Consider the following 26856-nt stretch of genomic DNA (forward strand, 5'->3'; position numbering starts at 1 on the left):
GGCCAATGCTCTATCCACTGAGTCAAACCAGGTAGGGCAGGAAGGGAGATGTTAACACAACTTCTATCTTCTTTTCCCATTCCCACTTGTTCTGTCCATGATCTAACATTCTTGATTAAGGAATGTCGTAGACATCCAATCAAAACCATCTTGAGTTGCGTCAATTAAATTACAACCTAAGAAATACACTTTATGTTTTCCTGAAGGCACTGAATAAGCTCGTAAGAAAGATCAAGTTAAAACCAACTGCCAGCAAAGATTACTCCTCCTGCATGATTTCTCCCCAGAGAAAGGGGTACTGTTTTTTAACGATTTGGGTCAATGATGACCAATGAATAATCTTAAGGGTACAGAGCGCGCAGACGCACCCTGGGCGGGTAGATGCATTACAGCTGTTTCATTTAATCACACTCGTAGGTGGCATCACTTAACACATGCACTAATTCCAACTTTGTCCACTTTCTCAGCCTACATCAACCTCAAAAAAAATACATCTGTCCCTGCCTTGGTCTTCAGGTAACTAGGGTCTGGTTGATTTGGAAAGAAAATGGGGTACAATTGCACATCATTAACTCTCCATCACACCCTCCAGACCAACGCTATTCCACAGAACTATCTCCAATAACGAATATGTTCTCTCTCTGCACTGTCCGAACACGGCAGCCAGTGGCCACAGGAGCTACCGAGCACTTGACGTGTAGCTAGTGCGACGGAGGAACTGCATTTCATTTCATTTTAATTGAGAGTCACGTGGCAAACAGCTACCCTACTGGAAAGAGCAGCCGGTCCCCGATGCCCTCTGCCCTGGGATAGGAGGAGGAACCTGGGCTCAGACTCTAAGTTCAACCCTGGGAAGTGACGTGGCGAACAGCTACCCTACTGGAAAGAGCAGCCGGTCCCCGATGCCCTCTGCCCTGGGATAGGAGGAGGAACCTGGGCTCAGACTCTAAGTTCAACCCTGGAAAGTGGCCCTGATTCTGTCTCATAATCCAAGTCTCTCCCCGAAGTCCCTCCAGCCCGCCAAGGTCAACGCTCACAGAGGCGGTTTCTCTCCTCGCTCCCTCCCCAGGACCAGCTATTTGTGGGCCATCTGTTCAATGGTTTTGGAATCTTAACCAGTAGCTGTTCCCTATTTTAGGTTCCTATCCATTCTATATGCCCTTTTCTCTCCAAAACTTTCTAATGGCTTTGTTTTTTCCTCCCACCGCCCCCCCCCCCCCTTCCCTTACTCTAATCCTATTCATTTCCTGTCCATCATAACATCAACATCCGCCAAACTACGTTTACATAAAAACCCCTTTTATGACACCGGGGCCCAGTGTAAGTACACATGAACTGGCTGGCCGGGGGAAGAATTCTTCAAGGCAAAAAAATGATCACCAATTTATAGATTATAAATGGATTAAGGGTGTGAATGGATTCACGGTGTAAATGGATTAAATAGATAATATAATGAATATATTCACTGTCATAAGAATATTTTAAAAAGAGATGATCTCAAGAAGAAATGATATTTGAGTCAAACTCTCTAAAACCCTCCCCAGCCCAGAAATGACACATCCATGCGAGGCCTCCCTGAGCCTCCGTCAGACGCATCCCCTGGCGCCCGGCACACCAAGCATGTCCAGAAGGAGTCTGAGGTCAGAACTTTGTCTACAAAGGAAATGAGGAGGAAATTGTAGGAGATAAAACACAGCTTTAGGTTCTGGCGTGCGGCCAGCTTTGTTCCTTCCAGTCTAATGGCTGAAGGGGTAGGGAGAGGGGAAAAGCAGAGAGAGGCAGCTGTTTTGTTGATTATCGCCCTTGCTGAGCACAACGTGCCTCAGTCCCCGTCCTCCTTCCCTTTCTCACCGCAGAGTCCAAGGTGGTTTCCCTGGCCCGCGGGCCCCACCGCAAAGCAGGGAGAGATGGTTCAAAAGAGCAAGCCCGGCCGACGTGGCTCAGTGGTTGAGCGTCAACCTATGAATTGGGAGGTCACGGTTCAATTCCCGGTCAGGGCACATGCCTGGGTTGTGGGCTCGAATCCCCAGTGTGGGGTGTGCAGGAGGCAGCTGATCAATGATTCTCTCTCATCATTGATGTTTCTCTCTCTCTCTCCCTCTCCCTTCCTCTCTGAAATAAAATTTAAAAAAAAAGAGCAGAGAAGATGACAGCATTGTTCCCAGAAAGCATAATCAAAGTGAACCCAAACATGTTTCACTGTATTATAAAAAAATGCAGTTTTAGACTCTTAGACATCTTCTGGGCAGTGCAAAAACACACGCTAGTCCACGGCCCATCAGGGGGTCGGGACCGCACAGACAGGGAAAGCAGACACCCCCGTTTCCCTGGAGACCCCAGAGTGAAGGGCGAGCAGCAGGGCCAGGATCAGAGGGCAGGGAGCCCGCCTCCCAGGCCAGCACTCACCCGCTTGGCCACGGCGTCTCCCTCGGGGCGGCTCATTTATCAAATAACTTCCCCGTTACTTCTCTAAACAAGAGCAGTGTATCTCCAAGCAGGAGACAAGGCTCTGTCCATTTTAAGCAAAAGAAGACGCCCGATGCAGCGCGTGTTATACAATCAACGGAGCGCAGGCCCGCGCTGGCCCCGGCCTGGGCAGCACATTCCTTCCCGCCGCCTCGGTGATGTCATTGTATATCCCCTGGCTCGGGTTCCGAGCACTGCTACCCCAGCCTGCGTGCGGCCCGGTCTGCAAACCCTGCATCCTTACGCGGCACCAGGACAGACAGACCTGGATCCCAGCCCGTGGCAGCCAGGCTACAAGCATAACGCCCTTGCAGGTGTTCGCAGCCCACACCACGGAGCCACCCCCACAGCCACAGGTGGGATGCAGGAGTCAGAACCTGGCAGGACTGAACTCGGTCACGGTCAAGCCAGAGCCCAGTCATCTGGGAAACGGAACTAAATCCACGTTTTTCCCATTCAGCTGCCATTTCATAGGTATTTCACCCACAGGCATCAGCTACTTAAATATCACAAATGCCTGTGCGGAATAAAAATGCTTTCTAGGGGAACAAAAACAGACATGGAAATCAGAAGCCCTTTGTCATTGCAATTTAGTAGACATTTTCTTTTAGGACCATCTCTCTTTTTATTTTATTTTTTATATATATATATTTTATTGATTTTTTACAGAGAGGAATAGAGAGTTAGAAACATCGGTGAGAGAGAAACATCGATCAGCTGCCTCCTGCACACCCACTACTGGGGATGTGCCCGCAACCAAGGTACATGCTCTTGACCAGAATTGAACCCGGGACCTTCCAGTCTGCAGGCTGATGCTCTATCCACTGAGCCAAACCGGTTTCGGCTCTCTTTTTATTCTTTATGAAAGATTAAAAAATGAAACTAAAGGAGTTTTTTGGTAATAGGCACACTTTTCCTATAAAGGGCAAGATAGTATTTTAGGCTTTGGGGGACCCATGGTCCCTGTTATAAATACTCAACTCTGCCCTTGTGACATAAAAGCAGGAACATATGATGCTTAAATGAATGGGCATGGCTGTGTCCCAATAAAACTTTATTTACAAAAATAGACATAGACCAGATTTAACTCGCAGGCCCCAATTTTCCAACTCTTAATCTGGAAATTGATTTTTTTTTCTTCCAGCTCACGTCAATGAATCATTAAGAAGATAACGGCCCGACCTGTGTGGTTCAGTGGTTGAGCTTCGACCTATGAACCAGGAAGTCACAGTTCCATTCCCCGTCAGGGCACATGCCCGGGTTGCGGGCTCAATCCCCAATAGGGGGTGTGCAGAAGGCAGCCGATCAATGATTCTCTCTCATCATTGATGTTTCTATCTCCCTCTCCCTTCCTCTCTGAAACCAATAAAAAAAATATATACATATTTGTAAAGATGATGATAAGCTCAATGGCAAACAATGGAGATTGAAGAGAACAGAGTTCGATAGAACATCACCCAGGCACAGGTCACCTTTTCCTGAACTAACCAGTGCACAGAGAAGGTCGACCGCCTCCAACACCAGCTCCTGGTGTCCAATTCGAGTGACACCCAGCTCCTCGAGGTCCTGATGGGCGATCCGCAGCAGCTGCTCGCCGTTGATCTTCTCTCGCTCAAACTTGTGGACGTACTGCTGCAGGCAGTCATCTAAGCCTACCGGGGAAGCAAAGGCGGTCATCAGTGCCATGTGTGCCTTTTCTCCAGGGAGTCACCCATTCTGCTCCAATAACTGTCATATTATATAACATGTATGCCACCCGAGGGACACCTTTCAAGTGTGGCCTCATCTTCTCATCTCAGACAGATTTTAAAGGTGCAGCTTCAAGTTTCCAAAGGGATCCAGTTCAGTTATATGAGTTACCTTCCCATCCCCTTTCAACTAAAAGAACAAACACTCACCCCCGCCCTGAGGACTTGCAGTGCCAGTTACCTGTACTAGACACATGTGTGACTGTTCGCTAAGCAACTCTTCCTTGGGGACTCCCGCCCTCTCCCGGCCCATGTGATCCCAGTGGGCCTGCCAATCAAGTTGCTTTGCCACAGTATTTCATCTACCAGCCAGTATTAGGTTCCGGGATGACCATATGACTCAAGAGGAACCAAATAAAATCTTCCTTGATATTTGATATATCTGACGATAGAGGCTCTTTCTTCCTTTCCAAATGGAAGCCTTAAAGACACAACCTTGGAGATACTGGCAGTCATTTTCTAGAAATAAACCCATGAGAGAGAGAGAGAGAGAGAGAGAGAGAGAGACAGAGAGAGACAGACAGAGACAGAGACATGCCTGTACCTTGCAACTGAAAAACTTCTGATGATACAGAATCCAGCAGTGGTACCAAAGAAAGGCAATGGTAAATGGGTTAGCGTAGGGGAATTCTCCAGGCCAAACACTACTGCCAACAGGGTTGCATTCTAATGTTCTTATATAATGGTTAAAATAGGTAAGCCAAGTAGAACTTGGGAATCTGTATTCCTGGACAGAGAACTCTCTGGTCAACACGTGTTAATGGTTTTGCTGAAATAAAATTTTACTGGAATTGGCTGAACTATTGCAGCCTAATAACAAAAGCCATCTAGTGTTTTAAACGACTAGATTGCTATAAACTCAATCCCAACACAAAGGATAAAAACTCAATTTAACTAGAACAATGAATGTGAAAGGCATGCTGCTGTCCCCTCCCTGCCACACACACACACACACACGCACACGCACACGCACACGCACACACTCACACACACACACTCTGCTATGTGGGTCCTCTCTAGACTAGAAAGGTAGACAAAAGTCTAGCACTTACTTCGGGCAATACTAAAGTTTGTTGTCTTTTTTTTTTTCTTTTCTTTATTGATTAAGGTATTACATATGTGTCCTTATCGCCCCATTGTCCCCCCACCCCTCCTCCACTCATGCCCTCACCCCCCTGTTGTCTGTGTCCAAAGTTTGTGGGTCTTCAAATCTAATGTGCTAGGCTAAACCGACATCTCTGCCCCACAAACTTTCCCCAATTGCCTCCTAATAAGATAGAGGAAGAAGAACAATTTCCTGATAACCATTTGGGACTATTAAATACAGAAAGAAGAGGTAAGAAACAATGAATTTTCTGGTAACCAGATGAGTTGTCATTCCTCCCTGAAATGACCTCTGTCTAGCAGAAGGGCTCCATCACACAGCAAGCGAGGTTGGGGATATTGATATAAACTTTGCTCCACTGGGACCGCCTTGAGCCACAAGTGGTCTCCATGACATGTGAGTGGAGACCACGCAAGTCAGCAGGCATTTATGACAATGCTCCACCTGGGCTGCAGGGGCTGGGTCTCAGCACCTGGGGCCACCCAGGGCGTGGGCAGAGGGGCAGCATCCATCAGCAGCGGGCAGCTGTGACAATGACCAAGGGCCAAGGAAAGCCTCCTGAGAACTCTATGTCCACCACGGCTGAAGTAGGGCTCGTGGACGCTGTATAACCTATCCACAGTCACAGAGCTTACAAGATGCCAAGAGAAGCGTTTTTATAGCCGAGTTTTCTTCAGCTTCATGCAGAAGAAAAGATATTGACTTCAAATCAAGGTCTATTTGGCAAAAGCCCTGCTCTTTTGCATTCTACCAGCAAACACAGGGTTATAAAAACCCCTCTCCAACAATCTTCCTAAATAAGCAATAAGAATCATGGGATCTTAGACTCATTTAGAAGGTCTTCAGATCTCAATGAGTCTAAAAAGTTGGGAAAGTATGGACCAAAGACGAATTCTTTTGAATTTTACCCTAAATCACTTAGCCAGTTCTAAGCCAGATCATGACCAATATCCCACACTCGTCTCCGTCAGGATGTTCTCTTCCCTTGTCTATTGTGATGGCTGAATTGTGCCTCCCCAATATTCTGATGCTGAAGTCCTAACCCCCAGTAGCTCCAAACATGACTATTTGGAGGTAGCATCGTTAGAGAGGAAATTACGTTAAAAATAAGTTGTATGGATGGACCCGAATCCAATATGACTGGCATTCTTATAAAAAGAGGAGACACACAGAGTGAAGACCATGTGAGGACACGGGGAGAAGACGGCCATCTGCAAGCCAAGGAGAGAGGCCTCAGAAGAAACCACCCCGGCTGACTCCTTGATGTCTGACTTCCGGCCTCCAGAACAGCTAGAAAATAAGTTTCTACTGTGTCACCCACCCAGTCTGTGGGGCTTTGTTATGGCAGCCCTAGCAAGCCAACATAAACCCAGTAACATTTTAATTCATATTCACCCACACATGATCAGCTCTTCCCTAAACGAAATAAACCAGGTCCAATGACAAACTGAATTGCAACTTGTGTTCGCTGGGCCAAACGGTTTTCATGTGCAGAATAAATTAGCCCATGATAATTGAAGTAAAGAAACCATGTACAATGGGAATTCATTAAACTTCATCCCTGAATAATAAGAAGTAGAAATAAAGATAAGGCCAGATTTCTCTTTCCACTCACTGTGAAAAGTTTCACTGAAGAAGCAGCATTTCAGACGTAGCTTTAGAGCATGAAGGAAATAGTTTAGACACAGAAAAGAGGTTGAGATGGGAGATGGGATGAGGATTCCAAATAGGACGAAGGGTGCAAAAGATCAGAGATTGAGAACCGACAGATACAGAACATTTGTAACAAAAAGGGGGCCCGAATCTCCTCCAGGGTTCTGAGGGAATATAAATGATCTCTCCTCAACTAATCAAACCCTCTCCGACATGCAGGAGGATTACCAAGCAGAAACAACCCATTGCTTCCCACCCAAAAACAGAATCCAGGGTGAGCTAAGACTTTCCCCTCAAGGGACACATATATGAATACACTAGCTTTTAAAAAGTATTGCCCCCGGTTTCATTATTCCAGTATGTTATGGCCTATTGTTCGGTTATCCTATTGTTTCAAATACAATTAAACACTTATAAATAGCTGAATCAAACTATTATGCAGTCCCACAAAGAAGGGAAACTAAACCCCCAAGTTCAAGTAAACTGGGTTTAGCATCTGCAATAAACCCGACACTCTTACCTATTGGCCCTATTGGCCAGTTCTTTTGCTTTCTGTAAAGGGAACTTACAGAGAGTCCAGCAGGCCTGGGAGAAACACATAATTAAATAAAAGGAAATTAAACACATTCCATTCACACCAATTAAGTTAAGCAGATAATTCAATGTGAAAAGAATCACGACGTAGGGGCTCCCACAGAACAGGAGCCAGAGTGAGAGGCCCAGACTCCCTCCACTGCCACTAGGCCTGGCTGCAAAGAAGTCCACTAGGCCTGGCTGCAAAGAAGTCCACCCTCCACTCCCAAAGAAGTCCCAAAAGCAGAAAGGAAAACAATGCTTTATGATTGTGAAAGACACCGTCTTATGATTTATATCAGAAAACGGCAGGGCAGCAGCTAAGAGCCTGATCTCCAACCTCAGTCCCACTTCTTGCTAACGGGATTCCTGGGGCAAGTCCCTCAGTGGCCTCATTTGTAAAACAGGGGCAATAATACCACCTCCTTACATGGATCTGTAACAAAAATCAAATGTTAAACCAGAAGGGCGTGGCTCACAGTTCGATTCCCAGTCAGGGCACATGCCCGGGTTGCGGGCTCGATCCCCAGTGTGAGGCGTGCAGGACGCAACCGATAAATGATTCTCTCTCGTCATTGATGTTTCAATCTCCTTCCTCTCTGAAATCAGTAAAAAATATTTTTAAAAAATAAAACGCACACTAAAGAGCCAAAGGCCGGAATGAGCCCTACAGCCTGAGGTGCCAGCATCCTCTCCAGAGCATCGGCATGTGCCCGCAGCAAAGGCCGGCGAAGGACCCAGCGGTCTGCATCTGGTGGAAACAGGAGACTTTCGTCTCAGCCCTGCAAAACTGATGTCCAAACAACTTCTAACGTCTTTAATGCGACATACAATGGGTTTGATAGAGCTTACCCAATACTATGGATGAGAAGGGATCAAGTGTTCTGAGATGTAAAATTAAGAGGGAAGCGAAACATATAAAATGAGAGCTATTATAGTAGCAAAAGGTTAAATGTCACTTACTGCGTGGCAGATACCTTTCCAAAACGGAACGTATATAAATCCCTTAACCTCCCTAATGTCCCCACATAAGTGTCCCACATTGGAGATGAGGGGATGAGGCACAGAGAGGGGAGGTGACTTGCCCAGGGCCACACAGGACCAGGGCTCACACCCACGGGGACTGGCACCAGGGTCTCTGCTCTTCACCTCCAGATACCACCTGAACAACCTCCAATGCAGAATGTTCACAGATGTCCTCTCAACTGACCCAAGGAAAGTAGAGTTTTATGTAACAGGAAATTGCACAAGTCCTTAAGCTGACTTAGTTTACTGCCCACGATGGCCCTCAGACATTTTAATGGCCATGTAAACACCATTGGGTCAAATGAGAAAATTAAGAAACTGGGGACACCAGCTCCTACATGGGGAGCATGGTATCAACAAACAGTCTGCAGGATTCAGTGTACCACGCTCCTCAGTCACTCTCTAAAACACAGGGGAGACTGATGGACTCTACTTTTCCCCCAAGAAATCTGGATGGAATTCTTTTGTAGCCTCTTCACTTTTGAATGTGGCCCTAGAAACCGGTCCTTTAGGCCAGAGGTGACCAGACAGGGTAGTGATACACCAATAAAATTGGCAGCCTTTAAAGGATTAAATATCTGTGGAATTCACAAGCCTCTCCACCTATTATTTCCCAAAGTTATTTTCCAAAAGCCTGAATTTAGAAAAAGGCACGTTTTCTGTATGCCATTAGCATCCCAGAAAAAGACAAAGGCAGAAAGAAGCAATACTATGAACAAGAGAGAGAAGTCGCTGTCAGGGCAGGTGCACACCTACCTGCATATCCTGAGGCTACAAAAAAAAGAAAAAACAAACCTTGTCTGTGATCCGCTCCCAAAGTAGAGAGCAGTCCACTCACTCGGCTCATGTACCGACTTGCATCCTACCACAAAGACGAACGCAGCACCTGCCCCACAGGAACACGCTCCAGCAAGGATGCGGCAACACCAGGAAACACCGGGAGACCGGAGGGTCCACTCTACCATAGCCTGGGACTCTGGCTTTGCCCTAAGACAGTGAACTGAGAACTCCCTGAAAGAAAACGTGTGTGGGGAAGGGACAACGATGAAGGAAGAAAGATGTATTATTAAGCTATTCTGCTCCACTTCCTTTCGTTGTTTCTTTTTTTTTTTTAATATATTTTATTGATTTTTTACAGAGAGGAAGGGAGAGGGATAGAGAGTTGGAAACATCGATGAGAGAGAAACATCGATCAGCTGCCTCCTGCACACCTCCTACTGGGGATGTGCCCGCAACTAAGGTACATGCCCTTGACTGGAATCGAACCTGCAACCTTTCAGTCCGCAGGCCGATGCTCTATCCACTGAGCCAAACCAGTTAGGGCTCGTTGTTTCTTTTTGCCTCTAGAGGGTTAGAAAGTCTGGAAGTGCTGCTCCATGAAAAAGAGTTAACCAAAGAGAACGGGGTGGGAATGCAGGAAGCAGGCACAGGACAGCAAGGAGGGAGGTGAAGCTTTGCAGAGTCAATGCAGATTAGATGGCTCCTCTGCTTCCGCTGAGAGCCCAAAGGGCCTTGACAGTCACTACCAAGACTGGTCCTTCCGTGAAACAACAGGCACTGAAACCTTTTCCATGGAACGTCCTACCCCACCCTCACCCACCACCACCACCCCCCAAAACTCAAGGATATTTCACTCAAACCACCTCCATCCTTTCACTTCCCTGTTTCTTGTTTTGGAGAGGCATGGCAACACCAACGAAACAAAAGCTTTCTGCTTGGGAGTTCTAAAAAAATGAGATTTTCCCCAGAACAAAGGTTTATGTCCATCTGAGTCAGCTTCGATATATATATATTTAGCATCAAAGAGACACTACCCTCTAGCACTTGTGGGAGGAGGGGGGGCTTATGAACTCCTTTGGGGATTCCCATGAAAAGTATGGTCAGTAGGTGGTCCTGATGTGGGCCCACTGATAGAATGACATTCTCTTCTCATGAGCTTCAAAACATCCCTTTAGTCATCCAAGCAAAAACCATGGCTCATATTCCTAAGAGGGAATTTTGCATGAGTCTTATGCCTGATAGAACATCACACATCTGGGATGATATTTTTCTATTAAAAAGTAAGTATTTAATTTGAAATTTATTTTTATAATATATAATTTATTTATAGTATATATACATTCTGCCAAAAAGTAGAAAATGACATGTGTATACAGAAGACTAGAATAACGGTTTAAATTCAAGTCTCTAAATTTGGGTAAGAAACACAGGAAATGCTGAGGATATGCACTACACTAAATATTCATCTCCCTAGCAAAGTCTTCAGCCAGATCTTTGCCTGGCTGACTTTCTTAGGTACTCATTGTCTCAACTGAAATATCACCTCTCAGAGAAACACTCCCTGGCCATTCAATCTAAAAAAAAAAATGTCCATCTATGTGCCTACTGATGATTGTTGTCACGAACTCAATGCTAACAGAAATCCCCAGTTTGGGTGTGGTGAGGAAGGAAACTATTCAGGACAAACAGCTCAGTAGTGATACAGCATGTCTATGAGAACAGCACAGCTATGGACCAGCTCGACAGTATTACAGCACAATTGTCAAACAGCATGGCTGTGGGACAGCGAAGGCAGGGGCGGCTCTCAGACGAGGACTGCAAGAAGTCCTCCATGTTTCAGCTGTAGCTGGGGAAATGCAGTCCTCAGTCTTCAGTGGAAAGTGCCAGAGGATAGGTGACTTATAGACACACACACACACACACACACACACACACACACACACACACACAATTTCCGCTCCTGGTCCCTGATTGGCCCATTCTCTTGCAGATGTGGATTCCAAATCCTCACAGTTTGATTAGTCAGTCCCAAAAGCCATGTCCTGATTGGTTTGAATGGAGCCACTCTGATTGGTTGTAAAGGTGCTAATGGGAATATGGCCGCACAGCTCTGATTGGACAGGGAACATCTCAGTCCTATTGGTTGAAATATAATTCCAGAAACGCCTTCATAAGAAAGGACGGGCTCAGCCAGCAGGGACACAGTGCTGGCAGGCACTTGAGTGCAGGCTGCTCTGTGAAATGCAGCTTGCATGAGAGGCCCATTTTAAAACAGCTGGTAGGCTCTGTTCTTACATTTGAGCCCAGTCAGCCACCAAGAACTTTTCTTGGTAGGTATCTTCTTTCTCATATGTATCAAAATCACTTCTATCGTATCAACTTTTTATTTTCTTCTTAAAACATCACTACCTGAAATTACCATGCTTATGAGGCTAATGGTCTTCTGTTTGTCTCCTCCCTCTAAACTGCACTTAAGTGAGTGCCTTTGCCTACATATCTCCAGCTCCATGAACAGACTCTTGCTCACAATAGACACTCAGGAAGTAATGTTGAATTAATGAAGAAGGAATGGAGCTACACACTCCAAAACAACCAGAAAATACAGTGGACATGGTGTCAGACAACTTGACTTAAAACCTAGCTTGACTTCTTAACTTCCTGTGTGTCTAGGAAGCTACTTACGTTGACACCTCACTTTCCTTAGCTTCAAACTAAGATAATATGAAGTATTGTGCTTAAGAGTGCTTTGCAACTTATGAAGTACTCTAATATTGTTATTAAAGACATCTTGAGTCAATATATTTAGAAGTGGCATCAAGGAAAGGGTGAATTAGAATACAAATAAGTGAGTTAATCTGGCAAGAGTAAACATTCTCATCTTCCACCCCATTTTGCAACTATGACCTTGGCCACTTACCAATCAAGTGTGCGACAATTTGTTTATAAATTATAGTAGAAAGTACAGTGTAAAGACCCAGGTTCAAGTTCCTACTCTACCATTCAACTTCTTTTAAGTACTGACCTCCTCTATTATATATGAATAACCCACGTATCTTAGAGGACTACTGTGAAGATAAAAACAGAATGTTATGCTTTGCACAGCAGGGGAGAACCCACCCATGTCAGTCTATGTCAGAATTCTGGCTCTAAGGCCACATGGGCACCACTGGATAACGCAATGGCAGGAGTCCCGTCCCATTGGCAATGGCTTCTATGGCCAGTCACACATTTTTATGCTACCTGATTTTTATATTAATACATAATTCACATACCATAAAATTCACCCTTTTAAAGTGTATAATTCCAGGATTTGTCGTATATTCAGAGAGTTGTGTGACCACTATCTAATTGGAAACTATTTCCATCATCCCAAAAAGAAACCCATACCCATTAGCAGACACTCTCCATTCCCTCTTCCACCCAAGCTCTGTAATCACTAACCTTCTTCTATCTCAATGGGTTTGCCTATAATGGACATTTTGTAAGGAGCCTTCAGGTCTGGCTTATTTCACTTAGCACAATTTCTTCAGTTTATCCATATTTTAGCATGTTCAATACTTCATTCCTTTTTATGGCTGTCCCATTGTATGGCTATACCATAATGTTTAATCCATTCATCAGCTGATAGACACTTAGGTTGTTTCTACTTTTGGCTATTATAGATAATGATGCTATGAGCATTCATGTACAGATTTTTATGTGAACATATGTTTTCAATTCTCTCAAGTATATACCTACCTAGAAGTAGAATAATTGAGTCATATGGAAACTCTATGTTTAACTTTTTGAGGAATTGCCAAACTATATCCCAAAGGGACTGCACCATTTTTCATTCCTACTAGCAATTTATGAGGGTTTCAATTTCTTCATATCTTCACCAACACTTGTTATTATCCATCTTTTTTATTAGAGCCATACTAGTGGGTATGAAGTAATATTTTATGGTGTCATCAGATTTTAACATCCAAATTTAAAATGAGCCCTTAGAAATAGAAACCAAATGCCAGAGAGCAGAGAGAAAATCCAGATTACACCAAGGCAGTATTCCCAATCTTCAGTCATTCAAGAACCAACTTTCTGATTTTGCCAAATTTCAGTGTCATTTCTACTATTATGTATTTAGGTTTTTTAAAAATATTTTTATTGAGTTTTTTAGAGAGAGGGGGGAAGGAAGAAGAATAGAGAGACAGAAACATCGATGAGAGAGGAATATCATCAATATGCTGCCTCTTGCATGGCCCCTACTGGGAATCAAGCACACAACCCAGGCATGTGCCCTAACCAGGAATCGAACCAGCGACCTCTTGGTTCCTGGGTCGATGCTCAACCGCTGAGCCACACTGGCTGTACTTAATTTTTTTAAAAATTGATTTAAACATCATTGTTAGTCTTTAAATCACTGTTATAAATTGGCATCACTTGCCATAAATAGAAAGTACCACAAACATAAATATGATTAAGAAAAAATAATTAGCTGGATATCATTGTCTCCCAGGTCCTGCTTCTTCATGTTAAAAGGGAAACTGCAAGTGACAGGCGTTGAAGAAATGCTAGTTGCAGTCTTCCTTTGATCTAGTCAGACAATCTAAAATCATCTCTAGGACTATCACAGGCTCCTCAACTTGGAAGATGGCTGTAACATTTCAGGAAGTACCTTTCCTGAAGAAGAAAATCAAAAAAATGAGTTCCGGGGTGATAATTATACTGGGGGGTTTGAAAGAACAATGCCCCAAACAACTGTCATATGTGGGTAGCCCGTTACACTTGGCTGAGGGGTGTCCCTTCTTTGTGTTCCAATTTCCAGTAAGTCTGACCATGCTCTCGCTGCAAGCACCTGGCTCTTCAAGTTTCAACAAAAACAACTTTCAGAGCAAATGTACACAATACAGATGAAAATAAAGGGCACCTGCCGTTGGGTAGGCAAGCCCAGACAACGCGACCCACAATGCAACAGAGTGGGCTTGACTGACAGCACTGGCCCCGAGTGTAATAAAAACACAATGACTGATTGTGATCAAATTCTTTCAGCCCCCCTCACCCAGCCTGACACACACACACACGTTAGATTAAAAAAACATTCAGGGACAGCATAATTGGGCACCTCCAGATTTGAAGACTAATTATCATCTGTCATCGTCCAAGCTTAATAAAATACTAAATAGCATCTTGCGTTAAAGAAAAAGAGTGAGTGTTACATTTAAAGATATTCCACTGACTCCTTGGGTTGGACACTCCGACTGAGCCCTCAGCTCAAACATTCCTTCCAATGGGAATACCTCCCTGGCTCTCAACACCAAATCTCGCTTATTATGAATCATGACACCTTTGCTTTCTCTTCATAACACATCTCACTTTATAAATTAACGAGAGGCCCGATGCACGAAATTTGTGCAAAGGGGTCAGCCCTCGCAGTCAAGGCAGCTTGTCTCGGCCCTCGCAGGCCCAGCTTCGTCTGGAAGGTTGTCCGGAAGGACGTCCCGAAGGTCGTTCAGCTACCCAGTCTAATTAGCATATTTGCATGGCTGGTGTCTGTCTCCCCAACATTGACAAGCTCCATGGAAACCAGAACCAGGTTGGTTTTGTCTATCATCATACCCTCAATATCTAGGACCATTCTTGGCAGAGTAGCTACTCAAGAGTTATTTGTTGAATGAATGAATTCAAAGGATGTCAAAGTTGTTATTCATTGTACGGATTGGCCATGTTCAGAATGACCACTGAGTGCATTTCAAAAAGGCAAAAGGACACAGGGCCGGAGCTCTTCAACTTCGAGCTTCCTGCTGACGGACCGCAGTCCAGTCCCTCCCACGCCACAGCAGCCCCCCTTTCTTCCATGTAATTTCCAAACAACTAAGTTAGATTCTTGAGTCTACTGATGAGCTGCTATGAAGTTTCTGCTGGTCAGTGGAGAAGGAGTTGGTGACAAGGAAGGGAAAAAGCCAAGAAAATGAAAGTTTGTTGAATGCTTAGAATAAGTCACATATTCCTTATTTAATACATAAAAACCCTTGTTGTCACCATGATCCAACTTAGACTTGCAAAATTTAGTGACTGGCTCAAAGTCACACAACTAATAAGTGGTCAAACAGGAACAAGTATCCAGTTCTTTGTTAAGTTGAAGACGTTACACAAGTGACATAGAGAACATAGGAGCTGGAATAGGCCTAAAAGAACACACAAAAGTTAGCTGAAAGTGGGAGGGGAGGGCACTATAATACAACTACTTGTAGAAGCTAATGCTTATTGACCATTTCCCATGCGCTAGAAACGGAATCAAAGCATCTGACACACTCCAGATAAACTCTATGAGGCAGGCATTCCTATATCCCCAATTTTATAGAGTGGCCTAAGAGACACAGCTGGTATGTGTCTGAGATCTGAACCCCAAACTGTATGAGGTTGTAGGAGAGCCCTTCCCCCGCCTCCATCTCTCACCAGGATGCTGGGAGAGAGCAGCGTGAACTAGGTCTCAGAGAAGAAAGGAGGAAATGATGCGGTACATGCATTTAGTAAGTGCCTATTGTATATCAAGAAGATGCATGGAGTGAGCAGAGGTGAATGACTTAGCCCCTGCTGTCTCGGAGTCTATATGGGTGAAAGAGAAGGAAGACAAAGCAGGTCTTAAGAATACAGGGTCTGGAGCCAGGTCACCTGCATTCAAACACTGACTAGTTATTCAACCTTGGACAATCACTTAATTCCCCCGTGACTTGGTTTCCTCCACTACAAAATGGCAAGGATAAAAGTACCTGATGGGGCTGTTATAAAGAAAACTGGGTTAACATAAATAAAAGCCTTAACATATACCTGGCACACAAAAAGCACACATAAATATCACCTATTATCATATGCAGAACTAATGAAAAACAAGGTTAGATGGAACAGGAGTGGCCAAATCAAAGTATCTGAAGAATGTGCTAGATGGACAGAGGCTGGGTAAAGTCAGAGACTCCCTCGGACAAGCCTCTGAGCAATCCATTGCAAAGTGATGGGAGCCCAGTGCACATGGAAATGAGGGCATCACAAGAGAAAAAATGGACAGGATCAGATGACAGACTAGAGATGTCATACAAAAGGCAAAAATTAATCAAAGATGAACCCAAGAGTTTGAACTAGGTTAACTGTAAGAATTCAAACTCTACCCAGACTGAAAATGGCAACGTAAGAGGGTGAACAGATCTGAAAAGGGAGAGAAGTGTAGGAAGAAGATGAGGTAATGCATTTCCTCCTGCACCTGCTGAGCTGATTGTAAGTGAGTCAGTAAGTGGGCACAGCCTGTGGGCACCAAGAGGCTCCAGACAGGAGCCCTGAGTAAGGGCTGGTCCAAGAAAATTATACCATTTACTGAGCATAGTCTAGGTTTCTATAGTACATGGTCAAATGCAAGTCTCATTTACCTTTCTAAAGAGTCAACAAGATCAGTCTGATTATCTCCCTGCCTTTTATGAGGGAGTGGATGTTAGAGGGACTCAGAAAAATTGCTGAAGATGACACCCCTAGAAAGTGGTAGAACTGGTCTTGAGCTCCAAGTTCATCCAACCCCAGAACCCATTGTCTTCCCACCCGGAGGCTCAGAGAGAGAAGCCGGGAGAATGAACAAGCTCTCTTGAGAACAGAACAAATCAGAGTTGCAACACATATCTGGCCCTTTTCCACCTCCCCAGCCTGGGCATTATGCTCCTCTTGGCCAGCCCTCCCTCGCTTTCTGAAACACAGCAATTGTACTCATTAGTCAAGACCCAACACTAATCCTCCCCACTCCATGAACCGCCCCCTCCCCATGTGGAAGTGATCACCTGGCTCACCTCCCGTAGGTGCTGCTGTCCACCCCACCCACCTGGCATGTACAGACAATCTTGAACTCAGGTACGCTAACCTGGACACCACCTGCAACACCTCTGACAAACAGGGCTGATCCACTGCTGTACTTCCCTGGGGCCTCTTCCCGTCAGCTCTGAGTTATCTTGGAATCTGTCCCCTCGGTTCAAGGTCATCCTTTAACTGATTCTCTTCCATTACTTCCTCTTCCAAACTAGAATTTGAATTTCTAGGAAGAAGTTATTTCCCCACATTGCTCCCAATGCCTTACATATAGTAGATAGCCGATAAGTTATCATTGTTATTGAAGATGATAAAACAAACCTTTAGTATAGTAACAGCTCCAGCCACTTCACCTCACACACCTTGGAAACCAATGGTAAGCCAAGAGCCCTCTAGACAAACAGGGTAAGAGGCCTGGGGATTTATTTTTCACTCTGCAAATCCAGCAGCCTGGCCAATAGAAATAACAGTGTAATTTTGTTCAGATATGGATGGTTTAATGTTAGGAAGAACTGAAAAATATGAGTCCTTTGTTCTTTGAAATGTTAAGCCTAGATGATAAGTACATTCCCAGGACTCACCCAGGACTTCTCACACAGGGCCTCACCCAAAGCCTATTTAATCTCCTTTTAGAAAGCAAGTACGTGGTTCTGTTTTCCAGCCTTCAAAGAGACAAGTTGAGTCCATTCAAGAAAGGCACACGCGGTGTGCTGGTAGGAGCATCTGCTATCGGAAAACCGGGGGCAGCTGAAACGATGACATTCCAGAGTCGCTCACCAAGACAGTCAAAAGCGTCACTACATTATTCTTGCGGTAAACAAACGCTTCAGTAATTACGCAAAATTCATGGAATGTTGAATGCACTCTGTTTCTGAGCACAAGAAAGTAAATCATTTGTTTTAGAAAGCTTCCTAGCCAAAATGAGTGGAAAATAAAAAATATCCAGGTCTTAAGTTCAGTTAGTTATCAGGAAAATTTATGCATGTGGAACTCCTCCAAGCCCAGTCAACAGGCTGGTACATCATATCAGTTATCTCTGAAAATCTGCAGAATGTTCACTTTCTTATCTTTTCTCATTTTGCAGACAACCTAACTGCAAGACACGAATAGGTATGAGATCGGCTATCAAAAAGTCTATTAAAACCTACTTTTACAGAAGGAACTCATTTTGTATCAACATATTCAATGCATTTCAAAGGAAGATCATTAAATTGAGATCAAATCTTTCTATCATTGAATTATCAATAAATGAAAAAAAAATGATCACAATCATGTGCCAGTTCACAGGAATATAGTTCAAGAAATTCATCATGAGGCAATTTATTCTTGTGTGAAAAATCACTGAGTGCCTTCACACAAACCTAGATCGTACAGCCTCTACACACTGTAGGCTGAATGGGACAGTCTGCACAGCACGTCACTGTAGAAAACGACATGAGACGGAATCAAGCACAAGAGAACATGCTTCTTCCAAGAGACACAGTAAACATGAGCTCTATGAGGTTGCTACTGGTACAACACTTTTACAGAAAACGTTTTTTTATATACAAGTATAAAGAGGGCACTCCAAAATAATGACGAAACATATAGTGTAATAAATACACAAACCTGTAGCATAGTCATCTATTACCATTACCAAGTATTACGTTCTGTGAATAGTTGTCTGTGCTATGCTGCCAGTTAGCAGCTACAGGTCTGTTTACCGCAGCATCACCACAAACACGTGAGGAATGCGTTGCACTAGAACACTACAATGGCGATGTCACCAGATTATAGGAATTTTCCAGCTCCATTATAATCTTGGGGGACCGCCATAGTATATGTGGCCTGTTGTTGACCAAAACAACGTCATACCGCACGCGACTAGGGAACATGATGACATCATGACCTCTGTTGGAATCCTTGGGCAGCTAGTGGCTTTGCAGAATAGGAAAAACAATTCTCAGAACTTCCCTCCAATTTTGAGCAGAGTTTGAAGAACATCTCCAGTAAAATGAGACTGATACCAGCTGTTGATAATCAACCAGGTGGGCAAAGCTTGGGCCCATCCAAGGTGGCCCGGGGAGCAGGTCCTCTGACATGCTTCCTCCCCGACCCTCCATGTGCAAGGAGCTCCCTCCCGAAACACTTGGCATCGGCTTGATGTGTCATTCATTCTACTCTTCCTGACACCCAAGTATGCTCATGCGACCCATGTATTCCCTCTAATGCCTCCCCAGCATTCAGAGGATGAAGTCCAACACTCAACGGCTGGCACTTGGAGGCACTGGGTACTGTTCAGACCAGAAGGAAGTCCGTACTCTTGTGGGAAGGAAGTCAGCGCTCCCAGGGACTGGACCCAGGCAGCGAACACACTAACCCTACCCTGCAACAGGTCAGGGCTGTGCTAGGAAGAAGGGGAAAGGAGCTGATAAAGTATCACCTTATCAGAGAAGGGCCTCGCCAGTGAGCGGGGCCCAGTCCTAAAGGCACCAGCATGACCGTATGACATGCAAAGGCCTCCCAGGGTTGGCCCGAGGCTCCTGGCCGAGTTCCACACCCATCTTCCTCCCTCTTGCACCCTACAGCTGCAGCCTCTCCGCGTCAGGATTCTTTCTCCTAACACACCTTGCCGCTTCCCACTTTCATGCCTCTGCAGGCCTCCCACACTCCTATCTGATCTGGCAGAGGCCTCGCGAGCCTCCAAGACTCACCTGAAGCTTCTCCTCCGTGAGGAGGCCTCCTCTGGGCCCCGGCCCCACCACCTCCACCCAGCGGGGCTCACCACCCCCTCCCTGCGCCCTGGACCGGGTATTCCGATTCCTGTCTCTGGCTCCTTAGTAAACCGGAGCTCCTTCAAGGCCCCTCCACACAGCTCTACACCTTGAGGGGCTGGTGAAGGAATGACTACAATGCATGTCCTCTTTTAGGGATCTCTGAGATCGGCCCATGAAGGAAGCATAAACCCGTAGATGCCCTTTTATTTGAACTCTTTGCAAAGCTGACTTCTGTGTGTGTGTTTTTCTTTCCCTGAAAGCTGCATGTCTTAAGTTTTTTTGAGTTTCTTCCGCTGTAAAATGATCTTGACGCCTGGCCATGTGTCACGGCACATGAAGCAGCTATAAGTCGGCAGTTGGGAAAACATGATGCTGCGAAGGAAGAAACCCGATCTGCCACGGCACTACAGGGTTGCTCAACATATAATGAGAACATCAGGCTGGCCCCAACGCCAGCGCCGTCCAGTCTCTTTTACGGCCTGGGATCGTTTTCACAAAACGTTCCTTTGCAGGAGGATAAACGGCTTCAGCGGGGGAGGATCACGCACTCTGGTTTGGCTTTTCTTTTTCTACAGCTGGAACTCTGGACCTCGAAAACGCAGCCTATACCTTCCCCAACCTCATGGGACCCAAGCGGAAGAGCAGGTGAAGAGAAGAAAAAATAATGTTTTAAGCCGAGACCAGGACACAAGACATCCGGCTCCGGATACAGGAGACACAGGCAGGGTAAGACATCCTTCCTCCGGTGCCCATTCCTCTGCCGTGGTTGGCGTTTCCGTCTTGTTTTCAATGTTGGGCAACTCCAAGTTTTAGAAGGGGAGGGCCTCCGGGCGCGGGGTAAGGATGCTGGGTTCACAGTCAGGCTTCAGCTGCAGGGATGACAGCGAGGGCCCCAGCTGTCCCTCCTCCAGCCCCGAAACGGAGGACCCCTTAACAATCACAAAGGCGAGCTTCGGCGGCTCCATCCCAACTCCAGCACAAAGGGAAGAGGAGGGGGAAATCGTTTCCATATTTCACATAAACACACATCTGACTGCAGCCGCGAGGAATGCATGAGTCAAAGCAGGGCTGACAATGATTACCGCACAGATCGAGCCCCTGAGAAAAATCCAGGCGAGAATGTGCACCGAGGAGCCCAGAGATGGACGCCCGGCATTTGCGGATTTCAAAACGGCGTTTTTTTAAAAGGACGCGTCCTTCCCCGTGGGATTCTACATTCTCTGGTTCAAGAGGAAGCACCTGGAGGAGACTTTCAAGTGTCAAACTTGGGCCAAAGTAATTTGAGACTTTGGACTTGTAACTTACTGTAACTGTCTAGTGCCTGTGCCCCCCCCCCCCCCCAGCTCTGGTTTCATGCGGGGCAGTGATCAGGGCGGGGCGGGGGGGGGGGGGGGGGGGGCAACTACATCACAGCATGGCTGCAACTCCAGGAGGGAAATTTTTGGAGAAGGAAACTTTCTCTTTGCTGACTGTCAGCCTCAGAAAGTCACGCCTGGTGAACAATGTTGAGCTAGGCCCATCTCATCTCATGACAAAGGGATACAAAAGGAAAGAGAGAAAAACCACAAGTACGTTTCCTGGCTGGGCCTTTCTGTATTCCATACCACGAGCTGGGCACTCACTCCCAGTATCTCAATCATCCTCACAATCACCAGAGGACGCCTTAGTAGCCCCGTTCTGCAGATGGCGGCTCTGAACGGCTGTGTTCAAGGTCACGGCAACAGTAAGCACGGGGGTGAGGCTTTTCTGCCCCAGCCGGCTCTGCCTTTCCTCGACTGCAGGTGACGCTCCCGTCCTGGAGTGTGACTTCCCCAGGAAAGTCAAGCCTCTAACTGTGTGTATGGCGGGGGGGGGGGGGGGGTCCCCAAGAGCAGGATGGAGATGGGAAACAGCTGTCTCCTCGATTTGTTCTCTGTGTGATCAGATTGACTGGTGCTTCATAAATGAACAGACGCAGATGTAAACCCGTGTTCACCACTGGGTGGGCACGTCCCTGTCATCCACTGTCTAAGAGGCGGCACGACTGAGCTGTAAATAGCAATTTCCATCCCACGGAAGAGACACCATGTTCTCTATTTCTTTATGTCCCACAAAGCCCCGTTTCCTTGATGAACTGAGTATGTGCCATCATGTCTAGAGAGTATGATTTCTTCAGAAGGCCGTGACACAGGCCCACATCCTCAGGAAATGTGAAGGTCCCTCTAATGCTTACTTGATAAGAGTTAGTTTCAATATGAGACCTAAGGAACTGGCCATGAACATCCACCTGCCCTCTGGAATGTCCCTCTTTAAGGCAGCAGCTGGAAATCCTATATAGTAAAAGGCTAATATGCAAATAGACCCAATGATGGGACAACCGGAACGACCGAACAACCAGTCGCTATGACGTGTGCTAACCACCAGGGAGGATGTGCAGAACATGGCAGGTGTCGGCTGCGGCAGGACGGTGGAACGGGTGAGCAGGGGCACCAGACCAAGGCAGGGCAATGGTTGCTGTCGTCAAGGTTGCTGGCAAGCCTCTGGTGGTTACTGAAAATCCTTTGCTCCCATGCACCATGGTCCTGCCCGGCGCTTGCACCTGCTGCCAGGGCCGGCCCCGCTCACACCCGCAGCCAGCGCCGGAGCCGCCACTCACACCAGCTGCCGGTCCCCAGCAACAGTTCCAATCACTCGGCGCCAGAAGTGTGTGCGATCAGTGGCTGCTGGCCGTGATGGCACCTGATGACGGTGCTGGCCCCACTCATACCCGCTGCGAGGCTGCCAGCAGACAGGAGACCGGGGCGCAGCAGGAGGGGCCAGGCAGGGGCAGGGAGGATGGGCCAAGACCCGCCCCTGTGCCTACTGCCGCCCGGTGGCCCACAGTTCCTTTCAAGGTGCACGAATTCGTTGTGCACTGGGCCCCTAGTTGAAATATAAGAAATGAGTTGCCTTCAAGAATGGAGATTAGGAAAACCGGCCCATATTGCCATGTGTCCTTCATGATTACATCATTGTTAAGCTTTTATAATTGCATGCATGCCTGTGTGTTTTTTTTTTAAATATATTTTTTATTGATTTCAGAGAGGAAGGGATACTGATTTCAGAGAGAGAGAGATAGAAACATCAATGATGAGGAAGAATCATTGATCGGCTTCCTCCTGCACGCCCCTCACTGGGGATAAAGCCTGCAACCCGGGCATGTGCCCTGACCAGGAATCAAACTGTGACCTCCTGGTTCATAGGTCGACACTCAACCACTGAGCCATCCTGTGTTATTTTTAAAAGCGAATGAAGACCAGGCTCTGGTGGCTCTGAGAGCACTGAAGAAAAAGAATGGCGGCAGGTGGCTGGCAAACTGTCAAGCCGTGAAGGCCCCTTCCCCCTTTGTCTGAACAACAAGCACTGAGGTCATGATGACAGCATTCCAGCAGCGACCGCTGCTCCTGGGACAATTGCTATTGCCCTTCGGGGAGCCGCCCCCAAAGCCCATGGGCTATGGGGTCTGGCAAACTCAAATGCACAAGGCAATTTTACCAAGTTGCCGTCAAATTTTACCAAAAGCAGCCATAGAAATCATCAAAGCACTGACCTGGCCCATTTCCTCTTCCAAAGGGTTTCCCTTATCAATTCTGGGTCCCACTTCCCAGCATAAAAATTCCTTTGGGTCAAAAACTGATCCATCTCTCTTAGGCTTTGCAAAATTACCAAGCAAGCTTTGGAGAAAGAGACAAGTCCCACATTCTGCCTGTTTCGTAGTCAGAGTTCTCATGACTGTCTATCGGGCCACCTCTCACTCTGATATGATCCTGGCATAAGAAAAGGCTAAATATTTGCCGAAGCAGAACTGAGTAATAAACTCTCCGAGCAAGAGATCAGTCCTCTCTCGTCAGGCTGACCCGAGCTGTTCTGCCAGGGGCCCGCCAGCCTGCCATAAAGCAGCCCCCGTCTGCGCTCAGCACCGATGGGGGCAGGCCGGGACCCGTTCCTGTTCTGAAAGGTGCTCGGATTCATCCAACCACTCCTAAATTACTGATAAAGTTCATTAAGTTTGATTGTCTAAAAATCACTTCTAAAATGCTCGAGGTGTAACTAAATGGAGTGAGGTGGAAAGATCTTTAAGACGGCATTAAATGTAAAAAAAAAAAAAGAACTATGGATCAGGTTCAAACTATGCCCGAGTCCATTTATATAAATGGAAATAATTAAACATGAATGTGTATAAACATTTATGCAAATGCCTAGGAAGGGTTCTGTTAGGTGCTCACACCCAACTCTGAAAAAGGAGGAGGGTTCACCAGGGAGGGGAACATTAGATTTTTTTTTTTTTTTAATTATTTAGAGTTACAATGGCTCAATATTTTTAAAAGTAAATTCTGTATTACTGAACAAATAAAAGTAACATCGGCAGGCAACAGAAAGGCAATGGAGAAAGGGGTAAATACGTGAAAACAAATCACAGTCCAGGGCCCCCACAGATTTAATCAGCGAGGACTTTCCATTAATATTCCTGAGATGAGCAAGCTGCTCCATGAGGCTGCATTTCTGCCGGCCACGTGAGTGGCAGCTGCTTCCTGTCATTCCTTATCTGCTTCCTCCAAGGCCGAGAACACTGAACGGAAGTGCTGTCTGGTTCCGGAAGCCGAACCTGCAAACCTGCATCCACACCTTCACCCCAACAGCCTCCTGAGGGGGCAGGAAGGCTCCCGACAGGACCTCTGCCTCTAGATGTCTGAGCTCCAGGCAAAGCACGGTTCCTGAACCTCCTTCTCCGATCCCATCTCAGCCACGGAGCCTCCGGGCACCTGACACACACCCTCATCCTGACGCCAGCCCTCACAGGCCAAGACTTCTCACAGCAGCGCAGCAAGAACAGAGGGGATTGCGGGTGAACTTTCGGAGCCTCTTTCCACCTGAGGAAGGCGGGGAGGGGGGACAACGTGAATCCAACCTAGTGATGTCTGCCACTGGCCGTGATCCCGTTACCAACCTCCCCTCCAGCCCTGCCAGTGGACTGCTGGGTTTCCTAAATCTCTTCACCGAGAAGGCCCCACCCTCAACCCAGTTCTTTATCCTTTAAAACCATCCTCACAGCCCTGGCCGGCTTGGCTCAGTGGATAGAGCGTCAGCCTGCGGACTGAGGGGTCCCGGGTTCGATTCTGGTCAAGGGCACATGCCTGGGTTGCAGGTTTGATCCCCAGTAGGGGACATGCAAGAGGCAGCCAATCAATGATTCTCTCTCATCATTGATGTTTCTATCTCTCTCTCCTTCTCCTTTCCTCTCTGAAATCAATAAAGAAATAAAACCATCCTCACACAACTGACCCTAAGCAAAGCTACACGCCACACACACACACACACACACACACACACACACACACACACTTTCCGTGCTCCTCTGAACACCTCCTGGACCTGCAGACATGTCCCTTAGGAATGTGCCACACCCCATTGTGCAATAATTCATGTTGGCATCTCCCCGCCAGACTGAGAGCTCCTGATCACCAGACCGCAAAAGCCGACACCGCGTCTAGTACATCCACAGTTAACAGAATTATGGATCTGGGTGCCCAGGCTACTGCTGGTGGGTGAGACCTACAAGGCCGTAAATTATATAGGATCTGGGGGTGGGGGCCATTAGGGTGAGGTTGGGAAAATAGGATGATCAGAATCATTTGGAACTGGGAGTCTGGCGAATTCAGTTCCAGTCTAGCTCCTGCCACTACGTCTCAGCCATGAGAATCTCTGGGCCAATTTCTTTATAAAATGGAACAATTTATTCATGCAAAAGCACACGTACTGGGACTTTATGATCTAGGGCAGTGGTCGGCAAACTCATTAGTCAACAGAGCCAAATATCAACAGCACGACGATTGAAATTTCTTTTGAGAGCCAAATTTTTTAAACTTAAACTTCTTCTAACGCCACTTCTTCAAAATAGACTCGCCCAGGCCGTGGTATTTTGTGGAAGAGCCACACTCAAGGGGCCAAAGAGCCGCATGTGGCTCGAGAGCCGCAGTTTGCCGACCATGGATCTAGGGTTATCACCAACTCTTAAAGTTCTACTTAGTGAGGAAAAAATCATGGAACTCACAGTGCTGGAACCACAGTCCCAGGAGAGGACAAGAAATATCCCCATTTTCTTAATACACAGGCCATCTTCCGGTTCACATTCCTTCCACCTGTCAGGCATCCGAACACCACCCTGTTTGTCAGATCTGAAATCACTGATCTAAAAACACAGGATTAGCACCTTGGCACCGCCGAAGACCTAATAGTTCTTCACTATAAGGATCCTCCTGGTCTCCCTGACCTCAAACCTGACATGATTTCCCCCTATACCTCCCCCCAAATAAAATGAGGAAAAATATGAAAATGAAAATAAACTGCTGTTATCTTAATGGAGGCAAAGGCCTCTGTTGCAAATTTAAGCAGCCAAGGACATGGAGAGCAAACCCAGGGTCTCCCAGGCTTGCAGACAGACCGTAAATCAGCCACCCAGGACAAGGCTGGCGGCTGCCCCTGGCCTGGCTGTTTCAGGCCCTGCAGGGGGGTCAGCCTGACTCATCAGCCCCACTTTCTTAGAAAGCTCAATGGCCAGTTCCACGGAAGACGGAACTGCCAGTTAGCTTGGATATTAACTCTCTTTTATGGAAGTTTCCATGGATTTTTGCAGCTTTTAAATTCTGTGTACAAGTTTGGAAATTAATAGCATCTAAAATTACTGTGCATTAAACCATTCATTACGGATCTACACGGAGTTCTAAAGCTATAATATTGTTGAGGGGAAGGTATAGATATCTTACAAATATATATTTTTTAAGGTAAGACATAAACATAAAACAATTAGGCAAATACATTAAGTTGGAAGTTGACCTAGAACATCGATTTTCAACCGGTGTGTCACAGTGTATGGTTGTGCCGCAGGAATTTTTAAAACATGCAGTGTACC

General features: G+C 46.3%; 1 protein-coding gene across 4 annotated transcripts in view; it reads right to left on the bottom strand.

Annotated features, from left to right (window-relative positions):
* Nucleotides 1–26856, bottom strand: part of CNKSR3 (CNKSR family member 3) — a 76677-nt gene that overhangs the window by 31735 nt on the left and 18086 nt on the right. For all 4 annotated transcript variants that reach the window (XM_054722231.1, XM_054722232.1, XM_054722229.1 and 1 more), the window contains exon 2: nucleotides 3955–4118. In XM_054722231.1, the coding sequence (XP_054578206.1) occupies nucleotides 3955–4118 (164 nt within the window). The remainder of the gene's footprint in view (nucleotides 1–3954; nucleotides 4119–26856) is intronic.

This window comes from Eptesicus fuscus, chromosome 10 (genome assembly GCF_027574615.1).
Source record: "Eptesicus fuscus isolate TK198812 chromosome 10, DD_ASM_mEF_20220401, whole genome shotgun sequence".
Lineage (NCBI taxonomy): Eukaryota > Metazoa > Chordata > Mammalia > Chiroptera > Vespertilionidae > Eptesicus > Eptesicus fuscus.